The sequence below is a fragment of the Poeciliopsis prolifica genome, unplaced genomic scaffold (genome assembly GCF_027474105.1).
Source record: "Poeciliopsis prolifica strain line A6 unplaced genomic scaffold, Auburn_PproV2 SCAFFOLD023, whole genome shotgun sequence".
NCBI lineage: Eukaryota > Metazoa > Chordata > Actinopteri > Cyprinodontiformes > Poeciliidae > Poeciliopsis > Poeciliopsis prolifica.
Window position 1 is genome coordinate 2,738,903 of NW_026562398.1, and position 23,253 is coordinate 2,762,155.

Sequence of the window (23,253 nt, forward strand, 5' to 3'; positions counted from 1 at the left end):
ACTAAAGGACAGCACAGAGGAACAAAATTATGGCACTACAGGAACAAATACTCAGCACAAGAGCAATAGAAGTCTGTTAGGGAAAATGATGCTTCTTAAATGGTTCAACACAAAATAAGCAAGCAGACATAGAGGAAGAAAAATGAGCAGATTTTATAGACACAGTGGTCTGAAGGGACAACATCAAGAAGAAGAAACATGAGAGTAATCCCAAATGGCTTAAAGAGGAAATGGAGAAGTTGTGGAGAGTCAAGACCTCAGTGGTCAACAATGTGTTTCAGGCTGTGACACTGAACCCTGGGGAGTGACTGCAGCAGATTCCTGGAGCAATCTCTGAAGTCTCATGGAAATAGCTAAGATGCTGCCCCAAAAAGTAACATATTTAAATGTATTCACATTCTTAGCAGGGCTCCATTAAAGAAATATGATTCCTTTGTGATGTAAAGTAAAAGGAAAATCAACACCTCCAGCACACTGTCACACCTGAACAGAAAAACATGTAATGGAATACCTTCAGACATAGACTGGCCTCCCCAGGTCAGGCATTGTAAAAACAGCTTGGACACCGTGGGAGCAGGTGTGGAAAAACAAAACAGTTCTTGGTGGAATTTGTTGCTGCTAAGAGACTGGATATGACACCAGATCTGGCCTGGCACTGGAAGAACATCAATTTCCACGTGTACAACATCAAATTAATGACTCGAATGAGGCAAATCTGCTTGGAACATTTGTGATTTAATCGCAAATTAAAAAAGACATAAAATCAAACAAGAAAAACAATTTAAAGGCTTTATTTTTATCGTGTAGCATTTGCTTTCAGCATCTCATGCATATACGGCATTACTTAGTTTTAACTTTATAAAACAATATTAAAATCAGATCATTTGGGCTTCAAAGTAAATATTTGGATACATATTAACTAAAGTCAGTTCAAAATAACATATCAACCCAGTGCATACATTTTGGAATAAAAGATATTATGAACTGTACAACCAGCAAAGTGACTAAGTGACAAAAAAGAAGTCTGCAAGAAGAACAACCAATCATTGTTTGACATGAAGTTTTATGGCATTCCACATGGTGGAGGCAAAGATAAAAACTAAATTTTCTACAAATGATTGACAGTTTCATGGTGATTAATATTTTCTTCATCAGCTATTGTGTAATTATGTCTAACAGTGTTGGTTTGGCATAATCCAGTGACTGAGATTGGGATGTTTCTAACGAAAGTCCATCAGCTCTCATATGACTATCTAACAGCCATCTGGATATTAGATTATACAACACTGGTATTTCCTGTTGACTAACACTGGAATTATGATATCACTGGAATGTTAATAGCATAACTATTTAATAAAACATTTCTAGACCAATGAAGCAGACGTTGTAACAGTAAGAGAGTATAAGTTAGAGATGAACTCAACTCATAAAAGAACAGAAAGTTCTAAACATTAATAGAAGAAACTAGTCTCAAACAGTAGGCAGCTTCAACAGGAATGTCCCTGACACTGATTTTGTTGGCCTCCAATCGCAGCACTTTCAGCTTAGAGAAGTTTTTTCCATCGATCGTGTCACAGAAACTGCTCAGGGAAAACTCTGAAAGGGGAGAAAAACCAGTTATAAACATGAACACATCAAAAGAACTGTCAAACCAACCGCAAGGAAACTGGAATCGGAATCAGAACTAATTAAAAAGAAAAAAAAAAAAAAACATGTTGCCTGAACCTCGTGGATTATGCCTGGCCTCAAGGACTGTTTGGGTGGCATTATTGTATTAACGCCAAATTACGCAGGCGCATAAATAAAATTATATCCATGACTCAGAATAGCTTCGTTTGACCCAGTCGGGTCCATACTGGTTTGGTTTAATTGGCTCTGTGTCATTATTCATTGTGCTTGCTGAATGTAGCTCATTTTGTGGATGTCGTCATATTAAAAGTGATATAATACCGAAATGCAAGAAATGACCCTATTGTTTATCAGCATGTAGAATCACTATTTGATACGACTGCTATATATGTGTGTGTGTGGGGGGGGGGGGGCGTGTGCGTGTGTGTGTGTGTGCGTGCGTGTGTGTGTGTGTGTGTATGTTGCCTGAATATAGATATATCATTTGTCTTCATCTTTTGATTCCTTTGCATGTTATTCTTTGTTTTTATTTGAACAGTATTTAGGCTTCTCTCCAGTCATTTTCTCTTTTTTTGTGGTCTGTTTTCTCTGAGCTGTTTTTATGTTTTAAACTTGTCTGATTTATATGTCTGATTAAGCACTTTTCTCCATATTAATCTTGACCTAGTTCTATAAATTTCTGACTGAGTTTTTTTTTTATTGATCTAATATTTTTGCATTGTTGCTGCTATGTTTGCTTTTTGATCTCTATACATACAACTACTGACAACACCCCATTAGCTCTAGATCTGTTTTGGTTGATAAGCTGCCAGAATCTTTGCTGACTTCTTTCCAGCTCTGCACCAAGATGCATTGTTAGGGTCCAAATGCAGCAGACTGTAGCGTCAAATTTAGTGAAAAAAAGTAAACAAACTTACAAAAAAATCAGAGAATATGGACTGTTTGAGGAAGCATGATAGGTGATCTTTAAAGGATTGCCTCTTGTTTAAAAGTGACTACACATCTTAATATAAATAGAATTAACACTAGTGTCATTAAAATTGTCAATAAAACTTTTGTTTCACTTTGTTACTTTAAGATTTAAAGAAGTGTGCATACCTTTGATCTTATTTGCGTGCAGGTACAGGTTTTCCAGGTTCCTGCTAACAAGAGGGATCCTCTCCAGTTTGTTGAAGGACAGATCAAGCTCAATGAGTGTGCTGGTATTGAAGACATTGGAGGGAAGTCCTTCATCAGTCAAACTGTTGTGACTCAAGCGGATAAATTGCAGATTGGGATACATGGTAAGAAAACCAGCTGGGACACTCTTTATGTTGTTGTGCCCAAGGTAGAGCTGTTGGAGTTCTTTGGGAAAGCCGTCAGGAATTTTCCTCAGCTTGTTTTTGCTCATGTCCAGCATCATAAGAGATCTTAGTCCCGTTAACCCACCTTCTACCTCTTCTATGAGATTTCCTTGAAGTTGAAGGGTGGTGAGGTTGGGCATGGACTCAAAAACTTTGGAGGAGATCTTTGTGATTCTGTTGTAGGAAAGTCTCAGGTCGGTGAGGGATCTTGGTAAGTTACGAGGCACATGGGTCAGTTCATTGTTATCCAGATAGAGTCGATCCAGGCTTCCCAGCTTGACAAAGACACTGTCGCTGATTTTCACTGAGCTGAGCTGGTTATGCGACAAAATCACCCACACCAGGTTGGTGGCGTTGTCGAACACTCCATCCTGAATGCCTGTGATTTGGTTACGCTGCATGTAGACATACTTTATGTGCGACGGAACGTAGGGAATGTGCTGCAGGTTGCGATTGTGACAATACATAGCTGTGGGGTAGGCCGTTGGACAATCACACTCCAGGGGGCAATCCACAGCCTCAGACTGCCAGCCTGCGTTCTGCTTCCGGCCTCTCAGTTGGGACAGCCACTGGAAGGGGGTGTACTGCTGGCTGATGTTCACATCCACCATTTCCATCAAGAGGATAAATACCAATGTCCGCATGATCACTTAAAGACAGATAAGTATATTTTAAATATTAATATTTTAAAGATAAATACACACGATTCATTCCAATTTTGCTGCTGTATACCTACCAGTTTCTTGCTGCCTCCTTGGTACCCACTTCTCTAGTATTCCAGTCTGAATGAGTGGAATATGCTGCCTGCCTAAAATAAATACCAGCAGCAACCCCCTCTGCAGCTGTGGACCCAACAATTTTGTTTCATTAGCGCACACACCTTTTTTCCGCTTTCATGTAACCTATGTAACAACTTATATCCTGCGGCCATGTAAATATTAGTACCATCTGTGAGCTAGTTGCAACATCTGCTTTTTAACCTCCTTGTTTTCCATCACAGTTTCAAACGTTATCATTAGCTGAACCACTTAAAGTATGTCTTGCTATTTACTCTTGTGCAATAGAGGTTATGAAGAGGTTGGGCCTCAGATATTGAATATTTAATCAAACAAAAACAAGTGATAATTACAGTTCTCATTTAAAATACAATCACGTTGTTTCTGCATGCTTTTGTATACTACAATTAGTATGTGTCAACAAAGAATAACATCCACTTTACCTATTTCTTCTGAGTGCGTCAAGGTCTATTTTCAACAATTACAGTATTCAATTCATAGAGAAGTTCAGTATATGCTTTTGCTGGCGCCTCTATATATCAGACAACCATTACAGGCCTATAAACTGCAATTCAGAAAAAGCCCCATACTTACATCCTCTTCTGGGGTAGGAAAATTGAACACAGAGTTCAAGTGATTATGTGAATTCTTTGTGTATCTCCTTTCCAGGACACACTGAGGAAAGAAAGACAACATGCTGATTTAAGAATCAGCTTTGTTAAAAAGGTAATGGGTCCTAATGAGTTCTAAATTACAACAAAAACAGAAAAATTCCTTCCATTTCCTTTGGATAGTTTAAAATTAAGCTGTCAGAATACTATGTCATGCCACTTTGTGTCATTATTAGTTTGTCCAACAACACTTGCCAATTACATTCTTCGGCACATGCTAGCCTGTGGACAGAAAATGTTCAAAGAAAAGCAAAAGTTTTTCCCATTAATTTGGGAAAGGTTATGAATCAATTTTCAAATAACATATTCCAAAACATACACTTTTAAGATGGTTGTCATCTTGCTGTGAAATAGACGCTTGGTTAAATTTCTGGGACAACTCTGGCTGGCACGGATGTCTTGAATATGTGCATGATGAAAACTCAAGGCTGTCAAGATGTTTTGGAGAGATGTTGGCTAGTGATTATAGATGTTTCATCACAATAGTGGCTAAAAAAGAACAGCTAAAAACACCCAAGAATTGCTAAGATCAATAACATTGGACTGTTTTGAACCGGACTCTAGGAGCCCTGATCTAAAATATATTGAGCATGTGGTAGGAGCTGAAACATGACATCTAGAGAAGACACCTCTCAAACTTGAGACAAGTGGAGCAACTTACTCATGAAGAGGTTGGGTCTCAGATATTGAATATTTAATCAACCACAAAAAATGTGTTCTCATTTAAAATACAATCGTGTTGTTCTGCATGCTATTGTATACTAAAAAAAGTGGGTCAGAATACCCGTAGACATGTGCAGGAGTCTCATTTGCAGTGATTCCACAACAAAATATTAAGGGACTAGTGTAATTTCCATCCAGGCCTGCCTGTTTCCTTAGTTCTTTTATTTGATTGTTTATGATTCACTTAAACCACAATTCAAAGGCAATGTCAGATTTTCGTTGGCTAAATATCTGTAATTTTTTTTAATGTTCACTTTGGAAAGTTTTGAGTTATTTCGGTGATCACTGCATTTTTCTTTTTTTTGTTGTGTTTTTTTTTTCTCTTTATTTTACATAGTGTGTAAGATTTTGCCTCGGTGATCCCTCTTCTTTCATTTGGGGCTGAACAAACTCTCTTTTGTAGCCATTGTTTAATGTTCACAGTTTCTAAGAAAGTAAAATAAAATAATAAGCTTTATATATCAAGAGGATTGTCCTCCAAACCTACTTTCACTCAATTTTATTTGGTCATGCTGTGATACCACTATTGTTCTGGAATTTATGAGATAATAGAGAAGTGAAAAAGTAAGGAGAGGCTAATATAAGGCTATGCATAACAAACAGACTAACTTGAGAAGGAGAGGAGAGTTTTAAAAAACAGCTCACAAAATAGCACAATCAGAAAATCTGCATAATTTTCTTACCTCAAATGTGAAGTGTATTTATTTTGCATCCAATCTGTCTCTAAAGTTGGACCATTTGTAAGCCTGTTTTGGAGGCTATTTGTGGTTCAAAGTTCAAACTTAATAACATCCTTTTAGTACACTGAACAGATTGTATGCATGTTTCTAGTAAAAAAACAAATCCTCAGTTTTCTCCTTTAGTTATAGGATGGAAACTTACAGTTTGCATTTGACAATTACTACACCATAAATAGAGGTCAGAAAATTTAATTTGATAGTTAACAGATTAACAAAAAAAAAAATAAATCTTATTAAAGTAAATTTAATTCAGATCAAAATTAGTTTAGCTGCAATTTATATTCAGTTGAATATATTTAATTTTAGCATGGTATTTTTAAACTATTTTGAAGTATTTAGTTACTTGCTTTAAGCATCGTCAATGATAGTGCAGAATAATTTTTTCTTAATAGCAAAATTACCTTCTAAAAACAACACATAAAAAGATCCATATTAAGTTCAACAAAGACTTTAGCGGCTTGCAAAAGTATACCTCCCACAATTTCCTTTCACTAAACATTTCTCTGTGCATCTGTCAAAATTACTAAAGATTATTTTTGGCACAGATGTTACCTCATAAATATGTTACAGAAAAATTATGGGACCAAAGTGACTTTCAGAGCATGGTTATATGTATCCCGGGTCAATTTCCCCCTCTGGGATTGAAGGATTGTTAGTTTCCATCCTAAATAAGCACATGTCTTTCCAACTGAAAAAAAAGCGCAATGTTCAGTGATAGCACTACATATTGGCAATGTGCTGATTTGTGATGAAAGCTGACAATAATAAGTCCAAAATACCATCTAAAATCCAATTGTTTTCACCTTGCAACAATATGTTTTTTATAAATGGTCAGTATGAGAGTTATCCCATCAGTCTCAATGTCTTTGCACAAACTCATCAAATAGTTATGTGTTTGTGTTGTTTGCATGAAAAAACAAGGTGAGCAAAAAACATTGGAAGCGAAATCCTGGACTAAAACTCAAAATTAATATTAAGCATATCTGGTTTAACTTGAACAAAAGTAATTTTAATGTCTCTGTCTCTGCAAATTGATCACATAATTTGTAAATTATGTCATCAGGCTTAGTGCTTGTCTCCAGCACTAAACCTTGGAGACAAGGCTTAGTGCTGTCAGTCACAATCTCCTGCAGCATTGTTCATTCCCTTTTCCCCTGTTACCAGATCCTGTTGAGAATGCTCTGGCTCGTCAGCATAAACAGTTTTCCTGTTGTGGTAAGTTGTTTATTGACCATTAGCACATTGAGCACATTGAGTCTCAAAACCTCCTCCTGGCTCCAATTTATTGTTTTTCATCAAGAACGGTGCATTTCCTCAGACAACAATAGCTGCTGAGGAGCTCCATCCTTTTACAGATTATCTGTCTCGTAACATATTGTCACAACATAGTGACAGTTTCAACAAATATGTAAAAAACATATTCTTCATAAAAATTACGTCCTGCAGCTTTAATAGATAGACAAATATGAAGTCATGTTCTCTAATTAATCATCCTTCCAATTGGAAATCATAATTTCTGAACGAGATCTGGAAACAACCTTAAATGATGTGTGGTCTTGCTTTTCATCCAATGTACTGGACGTTCTCATAAAATATCCTAAGAGCCCTTTTGAAATGAACAAAAGATCAGATCAAAATGTTCTCTAACTGCCTGGTGTTTATCTATAGTTAACTGTGACACACTAAGGCATGAGGCACCTTATCTCCAATTCTAACCATTTCAATCAATATTTGTGTAATGATGTTTGTGTGCATGTGTGTGTTTCTCACAAATAAAGGATCAATGACGACAAATCATTTACTCATTTGGACATGAAAAAATGGAATTTACATTTTTTACGTACACTGAAAAAAACCTACAAACAAAAATACAATCATTTTTGTTTGTAGGAAGGATCAGTTTCCTTGAAATTGATCTTTTGTAATTTTTTTTAGATGACATTTTGTTTTGTTTTTTTAATGGGTGATCTTTATAACTGAACTTGAGACACAGTATTGTTCTGGGTCAAATTGATCCACTGATTAAAATCAAGACAAATGAGTCATGCAGAGAGTATTTATGTTCCCCCCCCACTTCCTCTGAGTGTCCACTCAGTGTGGCTGGAGTTTACCCAAGGAACAGAAAAAGTTCCCGTCAAAAGTTGGATGACTTTCTCACAGTTTCCTTGTGAAGTAAAGAAAATAGTGAGAAAGTGGGCATGTAAGCGTGCACGTGTGTGTGTGGTGTGTGTGTGTGCATGTGCGTGTGTGTGTGTGTGTGTGCGTGTGTGTGTGTGTGTGTGTGTATGGTGAAATTAGGTTCGTAGCTGCAAGGAAACATATAGAATTGGGCAGTTTTTCATCTTTTTTACCCTTCATCTTGACTGTCAGGTCAAATTGACCCAAACAGCATCTATGTAAAAAATAGACACAGGGGGCTTTGAAAATGTGTACAATGAATACATTTTCAATTTATATGTGGAGTGCACCTATTAAGACAAATAGAAAAAGTTTCATGCAAAAAAATACTTCCAACTATTTTTTAAAAAATGTAAAATGTGAAAATGGGTAAATTTGACCCACAATGTAACAGGAGTTAATGAACAGATTTTGTTTTGGAGGAAGTTTTTGGTTTTTGGTTTCTACTGCATGATTAAACACTAAACAGGTCAAACTGTGGAACATTATTGCTGTACCTCAGAAACAAACATAACAGGAGGTTTAAAGACCAGAACACATGAAACCCTAATCCATGAAACCCCAATTAGAGGCTGTGGTTATGTCTCAAATAACTGGTGGAAAATCTGGCGGCCAACTATTTGTGATGAGTTCAAGGCACCAATAAGACAAGAATGGATCCCCATCAGACTTTTGTTATTGGCAGAATATTCAACAAGCCAGAGTTAATGGTGGTTATGAAACTGAACATCCAACACTGGAAATATTAACTCTTTCAATGTATTTGCTTTTAATGTATTTAATGTATTTTATGTATTTGCTAGTAAAAGCCTTAGAAACAACTAAAGTGTTTTCATAATTCAGTAACAGCTACTCACTGTCAAGCCAAGCAGGTGAAAACAAATTGTTTCTAAGTCTATCTCTTCTTTATAGCAGTACTAACATAGAGCTCATTTTGTCAAGCTTTCATTGAGTCATATTCCAATGCTTCAACTAGACAACGACATCAAACATAGAACATATTGATTACACCCATAAACATTGTGACAAAGGAACGATGTCTGATTTATACTTGGTAATGCACTCTTTGGCATCTGTTACTTCCTTCCAGTGAATCCAAAGACCATGACTATTTGCAGCATTTAGGGTAACACTATAACATAATAAAATACATGAGACGAGGTATTTTCTTCAGGGAAGAAAATCTCATGCATTATTGAATTGTCTTTATTTACTGTAAATTACTGGCAGCAGAGTTGCCATCAATTATTGTTATTTGAAGGTGTCATTTATACAGCGTGCTACTATTTTAACAGATTTGGGTGATAATACTGTATTTTATTGCACTTATAGAATGTTACTGGCAGCTGGATTGCCAGAAATTTTCCATTATCTATAGCATCTAAAGATGCCATAAAACAAATGTAGACATTTAACTTATCTGTCTCTCCAACTAAAAGTTAATCTTATAAATTATTTTATTGTGTTACTTCACAGGCATTGTAAAAAGGGATTGCAAGATAAATAAAACATTTAATTGCCTAATTCCACAGGAAGCCAAATGAGTTGGTCTCCTGTTAAATGTTATTTAAGAAGATCTTTGGATATTTCTGACAAGAGTGCTTAGCAGCGCACATGTCTATCCTCCGTCAAACTCAGCCTGTTGAGACCACTTGTGAAAAACAATGTGCTGTACCTCACAAACAGGCAAATCAAAACCATATGTTGTTTTTCTGCCTCCAAAATCTAAATCCGGCCAATTGTGGTAACAAAAAAGCTCATGTAATCAGACAAATTATATTTCTTTTCTATTTTTTATCTTACTGTAGAAAGTATCGCCACAAATGTAAACAAAAATACCCTTCACATTTTATGCATTTTCAGTCACCAATGGCCACATGCATGTTACTGTGCACAGAAACTGGCATCTCTCCTTCTCTGTGTAGTTGAAATCTTTCACATAATAAACTACTTCTCCAAACAGCTAAGCATGGATGGCCAGGGTCCTATTTGTAAATAATGAATATACTTGCGTAGAAATGAGACACTGAAAAATCTGTCTGTTCAGTCTAAACATTTAAGTGCCAGAAAACAGGAGGAAAACATGTGACCAAAACCAGAAAGAAAAATTCAGCAATTATTTATGTCTGAAATTATTGACGAATCCACTTCAGCACCTGTGGCATTAGATTTAAATCTAATATCTTCTTGACTCTCCACCAACTGCAAGACAGTAAACAGCAGTAGTTGGAAACATATGAGATATTTGTTCACTTTCATTGAAAATCACAGCTTGATACTTTCTGCGAAATGTTGTGAACATGTGACTAAAGGCAAAAGCATGATGGTTGTTTCTTCTGCTTACAGCAAGTATGTCGAGCTTCGAGAGACTTTGTCTCTCATCATGCAAATAACTGAAGTGGGTGAGATAAAAATAAAGAAACGCTCTGTGCGTGAAAAATGAATGTCATTTCATGACCACTGATGGACCAACTTTCTAGTCCGCTTAAAAGAAAATAATTATCACAACATAATACCACAATTTGCTCATTGTCATGCTCAGACATTAGTGTCTGAGCATGACACTAATGTCTGACATTAGTGCCTGAGCATGACAATGGTGTGTTCAGGGTAAACAGTTGTATAAATGTGAATAATTGTAAGTATTATTTGGAAGATGTTTGTTCTGTGTGAATCTGTTGCTATTTGAATTTGTATTATTATTTTAGTGTCTAAATTGCACAATTTTTACATACCTTTATATTTTATCTATATGTTTATTTCAATCAGATATTTTGATTAGGCACTCAAATACTTTTTTGATTATAATTGAGTAAATTCTTGGATGCCTGTTTTGCTATTTTTTTTATTTTGTTGGGTACAAAATAAGTTGAAGTAGTGACGTGCAGAAGAATTCAAGTTTTGGGCACTTTACTCACCTCGCCCTGTAACAGAAGAAGCGTCCGAATGCGTGGAACTCATGTTCCTCTCTGGAGTCGCGGTAGATGTTTCAAGACGGAAACAAATAAGCGTCGGACCGAGAACCACTTGGTCGGTGCAAAGCTCTGTAGAAACAGTGGAAACATGTTGCTGTGGGAGAATTGTGCAGCTGTGATGAATGTTTGGTGACGTATCGTACCACAGAGGTTGAAATAGTCGCCGTAAAGATTTTATTTGCGAAAAGATGTTTGCCAAACCGTTTCGTGTCAAATCCAACACTGTACTCAAAGGATCAGACAGGTTAGTCAGAGCTGATGACAACACAGACACGATATTTCTTTTAGCAGTGTGTTTAAAATAAACTCCACCATGTACTTAAAATTATTAATTGACGTGTACACTAATTAAATGTGTTTTCCAAACTTCTAATCTTTTCTTTGTGTGTGTTTTTAATTTTAACATTTTAAGTGTTCTCTGGGCTCCAGTACAGTATTCAATCGTTAAAAAAAGTATTTCTGCTTTTAGAAGAGTTGATTAAAAGCCATTTAACACGATTAAGAAAATTAAATGAAATCAGTAACATTTTTACTCCTAACTCTATGCAGGAGAAAGTTGAAAGCTGACCTTTCAGCTGCATTTCCACCCCTTTCTGCTGATGATCTGTCTGAGCTCGTCCCCAACAAAGAGGAAATCAATGTTGTGAGGATTTATGCACACAAAGGAGAAGCAGTGACTCTTTATGTTCTTCATAAAAACCCTATCTTCTTTGAACTGGAGAAGCGACTTTATCCGACAGGTATTGAAACATAAACAAGGCATAATGTATACAGAAACAAAAGCATGATAAATGTGCTCAGACTGTTGATTTTTCTTATCTTCAGTGTACGTTCTGTGGCGACACCCTTCTCTCCTACCAGTATTCAGAACATGGGCTCCTGTGCTTCAGAAGTTGATTGGAGGGGCCGGTAAGTTTCCCTTTTCAGCATAACACATGTTGTGTCTCTGCTTGTCTCGGTTGTAATGACAATGATGTGCTTCTCCAAAGATCTCATGCTGCCTGGTGTGGTGATGCCTTCATGCGGGCTTCCAGATGTAAAACAAGGGTCCTGCTGTGCTGTTTTGATTGTGAATAATAGGTGTGGCACAGATTAAAAAATTGTAAATGCTTTCTTTCACCACTCTCAAAAATAGAAGGATAACTGTGCTCTACTTGCTGTTGGCAGGGCTCCTGTTGCTGTTGGCAAAGCTGCGTCGTCAACCATGGAGATGCAAAGCTCGGGTATGAAAGGGAGAGGAGTGTGTGTTCTTCACACGTACATGGATTACCTCTGGTGAGGGACTTAAAACTTTTGCATAAGGGATAAACCAATCAGGTGTTTACTAGTTGGTGTTGAGTTTTGTTTTTTTATTTCATTAAGCTTTATTTGAGTTCCTTGCAAGTCAGAGTGATATTATTGCTCTTTTTTATTTATTAATACCCCCATTTGTAGGGACTTTATTTAGTGTCAATGCATCCTCATAGATCAATACATTTCGAAATTTTTATTTTATTCTACAGGGCTTTTGGAGATAAATCAAACCCTCCCTCTTTACCAGATGAGGATGGTGAAATAGAAGATACAAACGGAGAGAAATGTGAAATTAGTGAGAAAGAAGAACGTAGAGATGATGATGATGATGATTTTGGAACATGTGCAGAGGAGCAGCAGAGCTGTGGCGAAATCGTTACAGATCAAGCCTGTTGTGGTTTTGAGGAGCTGAACCTAAATGAAATGGAGGAAGACCAGGTGGAAACTAGCAATGAAAAAGGCAAGGAGAACCAGGACGAGCAGAAAACTCCTCAAGGTAGCAAGCATAAATAAATACATTTTGTCCACGAATGGTTAAAAATGTCCCATTTTTGATATGTTCAAAGCTTCGCCTGTAGATGAAGCTTTTATTTTTGATGTTAGAAAAATAACATGAGACAGAAAAAGTTTTATACCCCGATTTTACAGAGGAAATGGACGCCCTGCTGCTGCAGTGCTTCCTGCATGCTTTGAAGAGCAAGGTTAAGAAGTCAGAGCTCCCTCTGCTGACTAGCACATTTCTCCGGAACCACATGTTCACCTGCTGGTAAGGTCTTCACCAATCTGTTCAAACCTGCTGAAAACAAATTGAAGTTTGTACTCCTGAGAGCGTCCTCTTTTTTTCCAGCCCTAGCGGAAAGCAGCTGGATATCAAGAAATCCAGCTATAAAAAGGTACAAAATATCCCCAGAGTAGGACAAAGCCACAGCTATATTACACTCTTATTGTCATGCATAATTTGCACCTTTTCAACAGCTGTCCAAGTTTCTACAAGTCATGCAACAGCAGCATAATCTAGTTCAAGTGAAAGAACTCACCAAGGGTGTGGAGAGCATTGTGGAAGTGGACTGGAAAAATCAACAGTGAGTTTTTTTTCTGTTTTCTTTTTGGGTTTAATTTCATTTCTGGAAGCTTCGCACATTTAAATCTGCTCGTCTCTCTTTGAATTACTAAAACATTTTTCAGACTGCGGTCCTTTAGTATTCCAGAGGAGGCAGGTGTTGAAGAAACAGCGGTGCTGAGTGGAGAAGGAGAAGCCCCGTACCACCCTCCAGAGATCACTACTCTGTACGCTGTCTCTGCTCGGTTGGAGCCACTGTTTTTGGATGCAAATAAGAGGTGTGTGTGTCCACTTTGAAGTTTCCTCACCCCCGGCTCCTTACGCAGGCTCATGTTTGCATGGTTCAGGCAGCAGGTGGCCTTCACAGCAAGAGCTGGAGCCGGTGTTTACTTTGAGGAGATACTGCAGCACCACAGCAGGGACAGTGTCAGGGGTTTGCTTAAACTGACCTTACCCTCTCATCTCTCTTGTGAAGGGATAAGTTAATATTCCCTAGGTGAAAGTCAAATAAATATTAGTCTTCTGCACACTCCAAGATCATCCTTATTTTGCTTTTCTTTTAGTGTGACACCATATACTTTTTTTTTCCATTTTCAAGAAAATATAAAGCTGTATATTTACAAAGAAATTTGACAAATGTACTTTTTTGTTATCCTTGGAACATGCACTAAAGCAGATGAAGCAGAGTTTATGAAGGCCTTTGAAATACTTTATACCACTGGTGTGGCCCATTTATATTAATTTTCTCAAAAAGCGTTTTATGTTTTAGGCGTAACCACATTTAAGGCAAAGAATTTGAGCTCAAAGTGTAATAGGTCTGGTCAGACATTTGCATGTCGTCACCACGGACTTGAACCTTGAAGCCAAATTAATTTGTGACTTCAGGATGGTTGGAGTCAAGACTAAGAAGCTTAATGTTAGCCTACTTTAACCGAACACAGGTTGATATGTGTCTAAGGTTATTCTCCATGTTTCACCCATCTGACCCAAGTAGCCACAAACAACCTGGGAAGCACCAAGCGGCTCAAACACGGTTTGTCTTTACTGAAGGAAGTTTAAAACCAGTACAGTCTCAATGATTGCAGAATCGAGAAAATAGTCAATGCCACAAAATTGACTCCTAAACACAACTGCTGTTCACATGGACTACATGCCATCTGGAGAAGTGTTTTATGGTCAGAAGGGACAACGGTTCATCTATTTGGCCTTAAAGGCAAAAAGGAATGTTTGAAGAAAAAAAGATCAGGCTTTTAAACCATTAAGCATTGCACTAACTTCTGAGCATGGTGGTGGCAGCGGACACAGTGGGATGTTCCAGCAGGAACATAATACCATGCTTCAAGAATAAAAACTATATCTTGTTGTGACATTTTCACTTTGGAAAAAATTGACATGTGGTTGTTTAGGAAAGGGACGACAATGCTTCCTGCTGACGTCAGAAGTATAATCACTGAGTATGTGAAGAAGAATGAGCTGGTGGATGAGAATAATAAAAAGTAAGTGTATATTTGAATAATTATCAGGTGCAAATCAATTGTAGTTTGCTACAGCAGTTATTGCCTCAAGAATTAGGAAACACCACGAAAATTAACATTAGTAGGAATGTTTTATTTTGAGTAAATATTTGTTTCTGTTTATCTCTGTCTTCAGATTTAACAAAAATAAGCTTCAAAATAAGACATTCTTCATTGTTTTTTAGAACTGTGGTTAAAATTTCCACCTTAACTGCTAAGTAAATTTAGTTCTGAGAACATGTGATGCTGTAAAAAGGCTAAAATGTCACACTGAAGAAGTTTTTCTTTTCATGCTATGAAAGCCAGTGATTCTCAAGATGTTCTAAAATAAGTCTATAATTGCAAATGAAAGAAATCAAATTAAATCTATTAGCAATTCACCAGAGGAAACAAGGCCACATTTTCCTTGGTTAGAGCCAGCTGTTTAACCAGAGCTCCTTTTTTCTTTCCACCAGTTATGTGACTATAAACCCGACTCTGTGTGACTGCTTACTGGAAAAATCAGAATACCAGGAGGTAGAGTGTCTCAAATGGGATGACCTTTTTAGCAGGTAAAAAAAAAAAAACATTATATAATATGAATGAATGTCATCATACCCTGTTTGTGGCTTCATATTTACATTATTTTGTAATTTTTCCAGCTGTTTTTAACTGCACACTCCAGTGGTTGTTAAGTGGTATAGAAACACCAGTTTAAAAAGGATTTTTAATACAGAAGTGTTTACCTACTAAAATACTTGTTTTGTCAGTAAGATGCTTCTGACTCTGTATGGCTCAGAACATTTTTTTTTCCTTCCACTAGATTTTCTGTTCATGTGAAAACCAAGAATGTGGGAGGGGGACATGATACCTGTGGCAGTAGTTTTTATTCAGTATCATCTTCTTCACAGGACATTGGGAAGAATGCAAGAGTGTTACCAGGTTGTGTTTCCTGGACAAGCAGCCACAGTGAAGAAGGGCCACATTGAACCAATAGACATCTCTGTGGCTTCTCGAGGTTCTAATAAGAAGGTGACAAAACTTTTCCTAACTTAAAAGTTGTAGCTCAATATAGATATTTGCTAGTAAAATTTCCTTTTTGTTTAGTTTTTGTTTTACTCCAGTTCAGGTGTTGATTTTGAAACTATCACATTAGGACAGAAGTGACATAATCCCAGGTTCAAACTCAGATTAGCGTGTGAGTTGTATAGGAATATATACATAAACACTTTTAAAGGCTGACTCAACTGGGTATAACAAATATTGAATATTATATATTTTTGAATATGACTTCATGTCAGTTTAGTGTCCTGAACCTACATCCTATGTATTTCTAGAAAAACAATCTAAAACTAGTGGATATTTTTACTTTTTGGAGCATTTTAATTTAAAACGTCAAACTTTTCAGAGCCTTTATATAATAAGCAAAATGCCTTCAAATAATTCTATATTGTCTGAGCTGCTTCTCCATTTTTATTTGTTCTTTATTTACATCTGTAGGTGACTCTAATAAAGAATTTGGAAGTGTATGGTTTAGATCCTGCAGTAGTTGCCACTGCTCTGCAGCACAGAGTCCAGGCCAGCGCTGTCTTACAGATCCTGCCTGGAGCTAAAGACAGAGTCCTGGTCCAGATCCAAGGTAACCAGGTTCATAAGGTTGGAAACTTGTTGCTTGGTAAGAACCTTTTGTTTGTTTTTTTGTTTTTTTTTTGGTAATAACATATTTATTTGAACAAACTGAGTTATGATTTCCTTTTGCTAATTCACTTTCAGATCATTATCAGATTCCTCGCAAGTATATCCAGGGACTGGATAAAGCTCCCAAGGGTGGGAAAAAGAAATAAAATTGGTCTTTGCTGTGCCAGTTTTTTATTGCACTTAAAGCTGTTATCATGTTACGTGTAATGCTGCCCATTCTTTTAGTTGAATTGCATTAGCTATCCATTCCTGACATTAGGTTTAACTTATTTTCCTGTTAGCTTTTGGCTGCAGTATGGACTGAGGAATCCAAGTTAGAACTAATTGATGAGTTCGGCTACACCAAATCAGATTTTGTTGTTGTCGCAAGATTATTAATGTCTGATGGCAAAAAACATTTGGTGTAAAATCAAAATTCTTGTTTGATTTTTTTTTTTATGTATTTTAGTGTAAAACAATTTAGTAAGTAGATAAAGTAAATTTATGTAGCACTTGTCACTGGGAAAATTACAATTTACTTCAGTAAGAGAATATACACATTAAAACACAAATAATTAAATATGACAAAAAGGAAAACGGGTAAAACAAAAACAATATTTATGTTAAGGAGAAGCACAATTAAATAAGTATATCTTCATTGGTTTTTTTTTAATGAGTCAAGATTCTCAAGAAAGTTAAAAAAGAAAAATAAATCTCATCACTACACTTGGGTAGATTTTTGTTAGACTCCTTAAGGAGTCATGTTTAGAGTCCAATTCAGAGCTACACTCTGAATTGTTAGCGTGTGGCTCTAACAATTCAGTAACAAAGAAAGGAGCTTGATCCTGAAGGGTCCTGAAAGACTGAATTTCAACCTCAAAGCCTTGCGGAGGTTTTGAAAGCAATAAGAGGCTTTTTTGTTAAAACGTGAAGAACATATTACAGTCTGGAGAGAAAATAAAAAATCTCACGTAATCATCCCCATTTCCTGTTTTGACCACCAGCTTGAAAATATTTCTCAGATAATAAAAATAGTTTCAGAAGATTTGTTCTGAATAGCCTTTAAAATGTTGTGGTTTAAAGGCTAGGTTTGTTTATACAGAGGTATAAACAAACCTTTATACCTTTGTGTATATATATATATATATATATATATATATATATATATATATATATATATATATATGTATGTATATCTTTATCTTTTACTACGGTATTTTGACAGTACTTAATAGAAAATGTTCCACGTCACAATCTTTTACTCTCATCTTTGGGGTAAAATGTTTCATGAGGAAGAACAAAAACACTTTTTTTTTTTTTTCACCCGAGTTTTAAATTTTGTTAGTTTTAGAAAATGGCTGCTCAAAAAAGTATTTCCTCCTTGCCTTTCAGGCAAGTCGTTTCACTATTATTCAATGCGTTACAATAATAGCATCAATGCATGTTTAGTATATATTTTCTTTCAACTGTTTTTCCCACTTGGAAGTTCTGTGCTTCCTGTGTTGATAGATTGTTGAGAGTGATCACTTTATTAAGAAAAATAAGGTGGTTGGTTCTGTTTAAATTTAATTATTGGTTACACCAAAAAACTATGAAAAAACCCCACATGATTTCATTTTGGACCTAATGTTTCTCAAGTCCGATCTTCATGTTTGTTTGCTCGGATTCTGGAAACCGACTGCAGGAAATTAAATCAGCATGTTTAGAGTCCGAGACCAAACATTGTAGAAACGTGCCAGCATGAGTAGTATGCAGGTTTAGTCAATATCTGTTTTTCAAATAAAGGAGCAAAGTGAGTAAAAGAGTAAACATGTTTTATGGATTAATACAAGGTTTTGTATCCGTTGAGAAAAACAAAGCCATAATCAGAGAATAATCTCTGAGATAATCTATCTGTTCCGTGACGCCTATAAAGTGCGTTTTTAAATTCTCTTTCCAGATTAGTGTTGAACTGTAACATATGGTAAAATTACAGGGAAACTTTTCAACTCTTGATAACTATTGCTTTACAGTAAAAATACACTGTCCTGATATAAGCTAAGAACTTCCTCCTGAACTTGGATCTGGTGCACATGTACAGGTACATGTTGACAGCAGCGTTGCTCAAGCACAACATGATGCCGATGTCTGCCGCGATGTTTACCGCCAGTTTGTAATGGCGTGTACATGTCAGTGGTGTGGAGCATGATGTGAGTTGTAGCACGGATGATTCCTGGAAGTTGCATCTGCAGAAATGTGAACTCTGCTACTGAGAGAAATGAGAAGCAGAGTCAGCCCGTTCTGACTCAAGATTATGACAAAGGGGCGAATGGAGGCCTGCAGTGTTTTTCGCCAAACCAGGGAATGAATAAACTTTTTCCTGGATCAAAGCGTTGGACCAAAACTAAGGAACAGCAGAAAGGTGTCTGACGACAAAACTTGTGATGACTGTCCACACAGCACACCTCTGTGCAAATTTAAGTTTTTTATTTCCCAAGTGTGGATGCAGATGAAACGCTCCGCTGTGAACAGAACCACCAGCCAAGTCGAAGGTTTGTAGGCTCCATAAGTAAAAACGTTCCTCAGACTGCGCCATGGCTCAAAATGGCTCCTGCTGGTGGTACTTCAGAGAAAGCTCAAGAACCACAATGAAGACGAGGACAAGGTTGCCCGTAACTGAGATTGCCATTAGATAGTATGAGCTGGACATGGAGAGCATGCAGCTCCTCTTCCAGATGACCAGGAAGGTGATGGTGGCTGAGGAAAATAACCAGATCAGTGAAAACAGCTGACATTTCCCCAACCTGATCCCAAAAGTCAAATAGGAATTATGCACGTTGGAATGAAATCAGTCAGCAGCTCTTAACATTTACTTACATGGGCTCCCAACTGTTGCCAGAGCAGGATAAAAGAGCTCTTGTCACCATTCAATGGTTGTTGGAGTTCATGTCTTCATGCTGCAGTATGTGGAAGCTGGAGGATCGGTTTTCATTTATGCCTCAGGCAGCAGACAGACACTCCCACCTCACCTCATTATAAAAATCATAACAGTGAGTGAACAATCTCTACTTTTGTGAGGCTCTTATGACCAAACTGTCCTGCAACAGCAATAAGGAAATCCTCAAGACTTTTATTTCAAGAAATAAGTGACAAAGTTTTGCAACACAAATTATTGTTTACCAAATATTGTGTGGCTATATCATGCAAAACTGTTTTAGAGATAAAAGTTTGATATTCACCCTAATAGATTTGAAAAGATGCAAATTTTTATTAAACTTTTTACCTGACAGGTCCTTACAGACCTACCAGACATATTTATAAACCACGAACATTTTAACACATCATGTTAGTTCAGCGACTGTACCCGTGCATCAACAACACAGACGTCATTTCATCAATGGTCCAGCTCATTGAGTTTGCATCACTAGAAAGGCTCCAGGAAACAGGTATCTCGACTGGATTAGCCCACACTTTCTCCAGTCCTTAATCCCATAAAAAACTCTGGGATCAGTTGAGGTATAGAGTTATGAGGCTTTGTGCCTCATAACTCTATACCCACAACCTCAATGACCTGAAGGCGGCTCTTTTGGAAGAGTGAGATGCCAAGCCTCAGCAGACAATAAGTCTTCTTGTGAACAGCAGGAGACGTCAATCTGTGATTGATGCTCAAAGCAACACGCTAGGTTATTGAGACGCTGACCTTTTTAGTCATGGCATATGTTGGCTTTTGTTTCAGTACAGTACAGTGTTTCAGGTGAGGAAATCATTGTATGCTTCAATTTAAATGCAGTATTTTCACAATATAATATTGTAAGGACGGAAGTGAGGATACTAACCGAGTTCACAGTATTACACAGGACAATCTTTTATTCAAATACTTTTATTTCTCTTCATGGAAGTTGCATGGTCAGTTCTTTTCATTCAGCGATCAGACTATTAACATGTAAAGTCACACAAATCAGAAAGTCAGATTAGTGAAATTAATACACTTTTATTGTAATTCCCTTTCCATATATTAAAATATATATTTATTTTATAATGACTCTAAGCTTTGGTCCTCAGAGAATAAATATTTTGAGACCAACTGTATGAGCTCTTGGAGGTTATTTTTGACCATGTTGCATTTTTGCGTTTTCTGTTGTTTACTGATTATTTTATATATGTGTAAGCTTTGCATTGCATTTCAATTGTAAAATCATGATAAATTTCTAGCTGGGAAAGAAAGAACAGCTCAGAAGATGTAGTGCTTTGTACAGCTGTTCTGTATATGCATGATGATCATCTCCAAAGTTATTTTAGGCAGTTTGAAAAAAAATTTATTATAGGGAGAAAACAGTCTTTCACAGTGTCATAAATTATGTTTATCTGTTCTCATAAAAGTCTAAGAGCATTTTCTGCCAGACGTTTAAAATAACACAAACCCTATTATGTTCATCCACCGGTTGGTTTCAAGCATCATAAGAACATAATGTAATTTACTCTTAAGCAATACTTGTCAAAGAGCCCTCCAAAATAAATTTGAAATAAAAAGAGTGAGCACTTCCCATGTTCAATCAATAATCAATAATCAGAAGATGCCTACATATCTGTCTAATTGATCTACTGTCTGCTAAGAGAGAAGCGTCATCTGGAAGAGATTTCACGACTGACTGAATAATCATGGTCATCTAATAATTCACAACCTGTGTCATCTTCCACGCCTGCTCACAGCAGTCTGGTTCAACTTCTCTCTGCGGCAGCCCACTCGAGAGACATCCCAGTACTGATGCTTTGCCAACAGCATCATGCACAAATAACACTGGGTGGTCCAAAGCTTGCATAAGCTATCAGTAAAAAGATGATGATTATTTTTATTAAGGTACACTTAGCTCTGGATGACCCTATGTTTAATGTCAGAGTGTATGGCGCAACCTTGTGGTCGTTTGTATCATCTCGTCAGTCTTACCTTTCTTCAGCTTTTTAGCTTAAGATTCACAAATACTTTCATTTTTATAAGTTATCTTGTATATTTACAATGAAATATGTCTAAAAATATATCATAAATGTAGTGTCTAGTCACATTAAAATCACAAACCAATGTCTTAGTTTTATATGACAGACACAAAGAAGCACATAATTGTACAGCAAAGTTCTTTCAAAATTTCTTACAGGTTAACATGGGAGAGGTGTGCCAAGTATTTTTATTCATCCTCTCCTTAAACAGTGCTTTGTGTAATCACCTTTATCAGTAGGACCACAAGTATTTAGCTGTTCTTATCCAAATTGAAAATGAAGTGAAGGTTAAATAAAAATATCCTCAGAGTCCTCTCATAGAGTCCTCTCTTAAGAGTGCTTCAGCCAGCTGCTAAGAATTACCCTGAGCGAGAAGATGACAGAAATTCCTTTCTGGAAACTGTGATTGGTTGAAACAAAATAACATGCAAACAAAAACAAACAAACAAACAAAAAACTCCTGTAGGTAATTGATAGAAATTTTATAACGTAGATTGGATTAAGAAAAGTGTCATGATTGTGAAACAATGCAAAATCAGGTTGATTAATGTTGAGAATAAATAATTGGGTGTTTTACTTCTATCTCTGTTAGCTAGTTGCTAAGCTAAACCTAAAGGAAACGCAAATGAGAGGTAGGGGTCAGGGAGGACACAGTGGGGAACTTAGATGGAAGAGATCACAAACCCATCTGGGAAGCCATTTTGTCTGTTAGCTCTTAAAGGCAGCAGGTCATCATGGACCAGCTGTGTTTTGGTATTACTGAATGGAATTCATGAATTCAACTCACTGACTCTTCTTTAACCTCATACATCAAGCACTCGGCATGGAGAACAAATGATTTTCTACAGCTCACAAATTGTTTGATCACACCTTAGTTGCATCTTTTTTTTGTCTTTCTTTTCTTTTTATTACATATTCGTTGTTGTTCTGATTTCTTGCCAAATTTAATCCCGTTACATTTAGCATTTCCAGTGAAGCAAAATGTGAAGAAATTCTAGGCATGTGAAGTGTTTTCTAAAGCAATGAAAGTGCATTTACAGTGCTTTCTCCTTACATAATACAATACTGTTTTATCTCCATCATGATCAAAACAAGTACTGAAGATGTATACACTAGTCATATTCCCAACCGAAGATTTGGGGCAAATTCGAGGACAAGGAAATAAAGAACAGAAAGAAGGCATTGTCACTCCATTGTACATAGTAACATCTTTATCTGTGAGTATCTATTTTTCCCACAATGTAATAAAATGGTTTCCTGCTGGCACACAGAAAGTATCTCTGAGACTTGTCATAACACAGCGGGACACAAAGATGAGAAGGTTTCTCTCTTGGTTTCTCACAGTTTCGGTGGTAACTCATATTACAACTGCAGCCACGCCAGCCCCATTACCACCGCGTTCCCCCTTATGAACGTTCAAATTTATATTCCAGCAGGCTGTCTTCATTACAAACCCGTGAAAATCTCAAAACAGAAACTGCAGGGAGCAAGATTTTTAAAGAATTCAGAAAAATAAAATAATATTTTGTAATACAAAATAACAATGGCGGTAGGGAATGTTGTATACCACTACAACACTTTAGACAAAACCTCACAGTCACATTTAATAATCACTGAAAAGAAATGGCTCAAAAAAAAAAATAACCATAAGTGCTGTAAGTATAACCAGACCAGTCTGTGTCGCCATCTGTTGGCTATTAGACAAATCAGCAGGAGTGTTTCAC

General features: G+C 36.7%; 2 protein-coding genes across 2 annotated transcripts; one reads left to right on the plus strand and one right to left on the minus strand.

The window, feature by feature from the left end:
• Nucleotides 1–716: 716 nt before the first annotated feature.
• On the minus strand, nucleotides 717–11,015 carry fmodb (fibromodulin b). The gene is made up of 5 exons (XM_055046075.1): nucleotides 10,979–11,015; nucleotides 4,343–4,423; nucleotides 3,709–3,814; nucleotides 2,728–3,621; nucleotides 717–1,596 (listed from the first exon to the last, which is right to left on the minus strand). The coding sequence occupies exons 4-5, from the start codon at nucleotides 3,614–3,616 to the stop codon at nucleotides 1,445–1,447; spliced, it is 1,041 nt and encodes a 346-aa protein (XP_054902050.1). The 5' UTR covers nucleotides 3,617–3,621; nucleotides 3,709–3,814; nucleotides 4,343–4,423; nucleotides 10,979–11,015; the 3' UTR covers nucleotides 717–1,444.
• Nucleotides 11,016–11,044: 29 nt separating this feature from the next.
• On the plus strand, nucleotides 11,045–17,533 carry eif2d (eukaryotic translation initiation factor 2D). The gene is made up of 15 exons (XM_055046061.1): nucleotides 11,045–11,279; nucleotides 11,585–11,775; nucleotides 11,861–11,944; nucleotides 12,025–12,115; nucleotides 12,203–12,310; nucleotides 12,538–12,824; nucleotides 12,977–13,094; nucleotides 13,176–13,221; nucleotides 13,304–13,410; nucleotides 13,514–13,666; nucleotides 14,795–14,884; nucleotides 15,358–15,453; nucleotides 15,793–15,913; nucleotides 16,382–16,556; nucleotides 16,655–17,533. Exons 1-15 carry the CDS (start codon nucleotides 11,224–11,226, stop codon nucleotides 16,723–16,725), a joined length of 1,794 nt encoding a protein of 597 aa, XP_054902036.1. The 5' UTR covers nucleotides 11,045–11,223; the 3' UTR covers nucleotides 16,726–17,533.
• Nucleotides 17,534–23,253: the final 5,720 nt, after the last annotated feature.

What these genes read in the sequence shown, in the direction of transcription:
- eif2d (XM_055046061.1), top strand. Translation starts at nt 11,224, where the DNA reads ATGTTTGCCAAACCGTTTCGTGTCAAATCCAACACTGTACTCAAAGGA. An exon ending in ACGTACATGGATTACCTCTG is followed by an intron (nt 12,311 to 12,537) that starts GTGAGGGACTTA and finishes TTTATTCTACAG; the next exon opens with GGCTTTTGGAGATAAATCAA. An exon ending in GGTTGGAAACTTGTTGCTTG is followed by an intron (nt 16,557 to 16,654) that starts GTAAGAACCTTT and finishes ATTCACTTTCAG; the next exon opens with ATCATTATCAGATTCCTCGC.
- fmodb (XM_055046075.1), bottom strand. Translation starts at nt 3,616, where the DNA reads ATGCGGACATTGGTATTTATCCTCTTGATGGAAATGGTGGATGTGAAC. An exon ending in GCACGCAAATAAGATCAAAG is followed by an intron (nt 1,597 to 2,727) that starts GTATGCACACTT and finishes CTCCCCTTTCAG; the next exon opens with AGTTTTCCCTGAGCAGTTTC.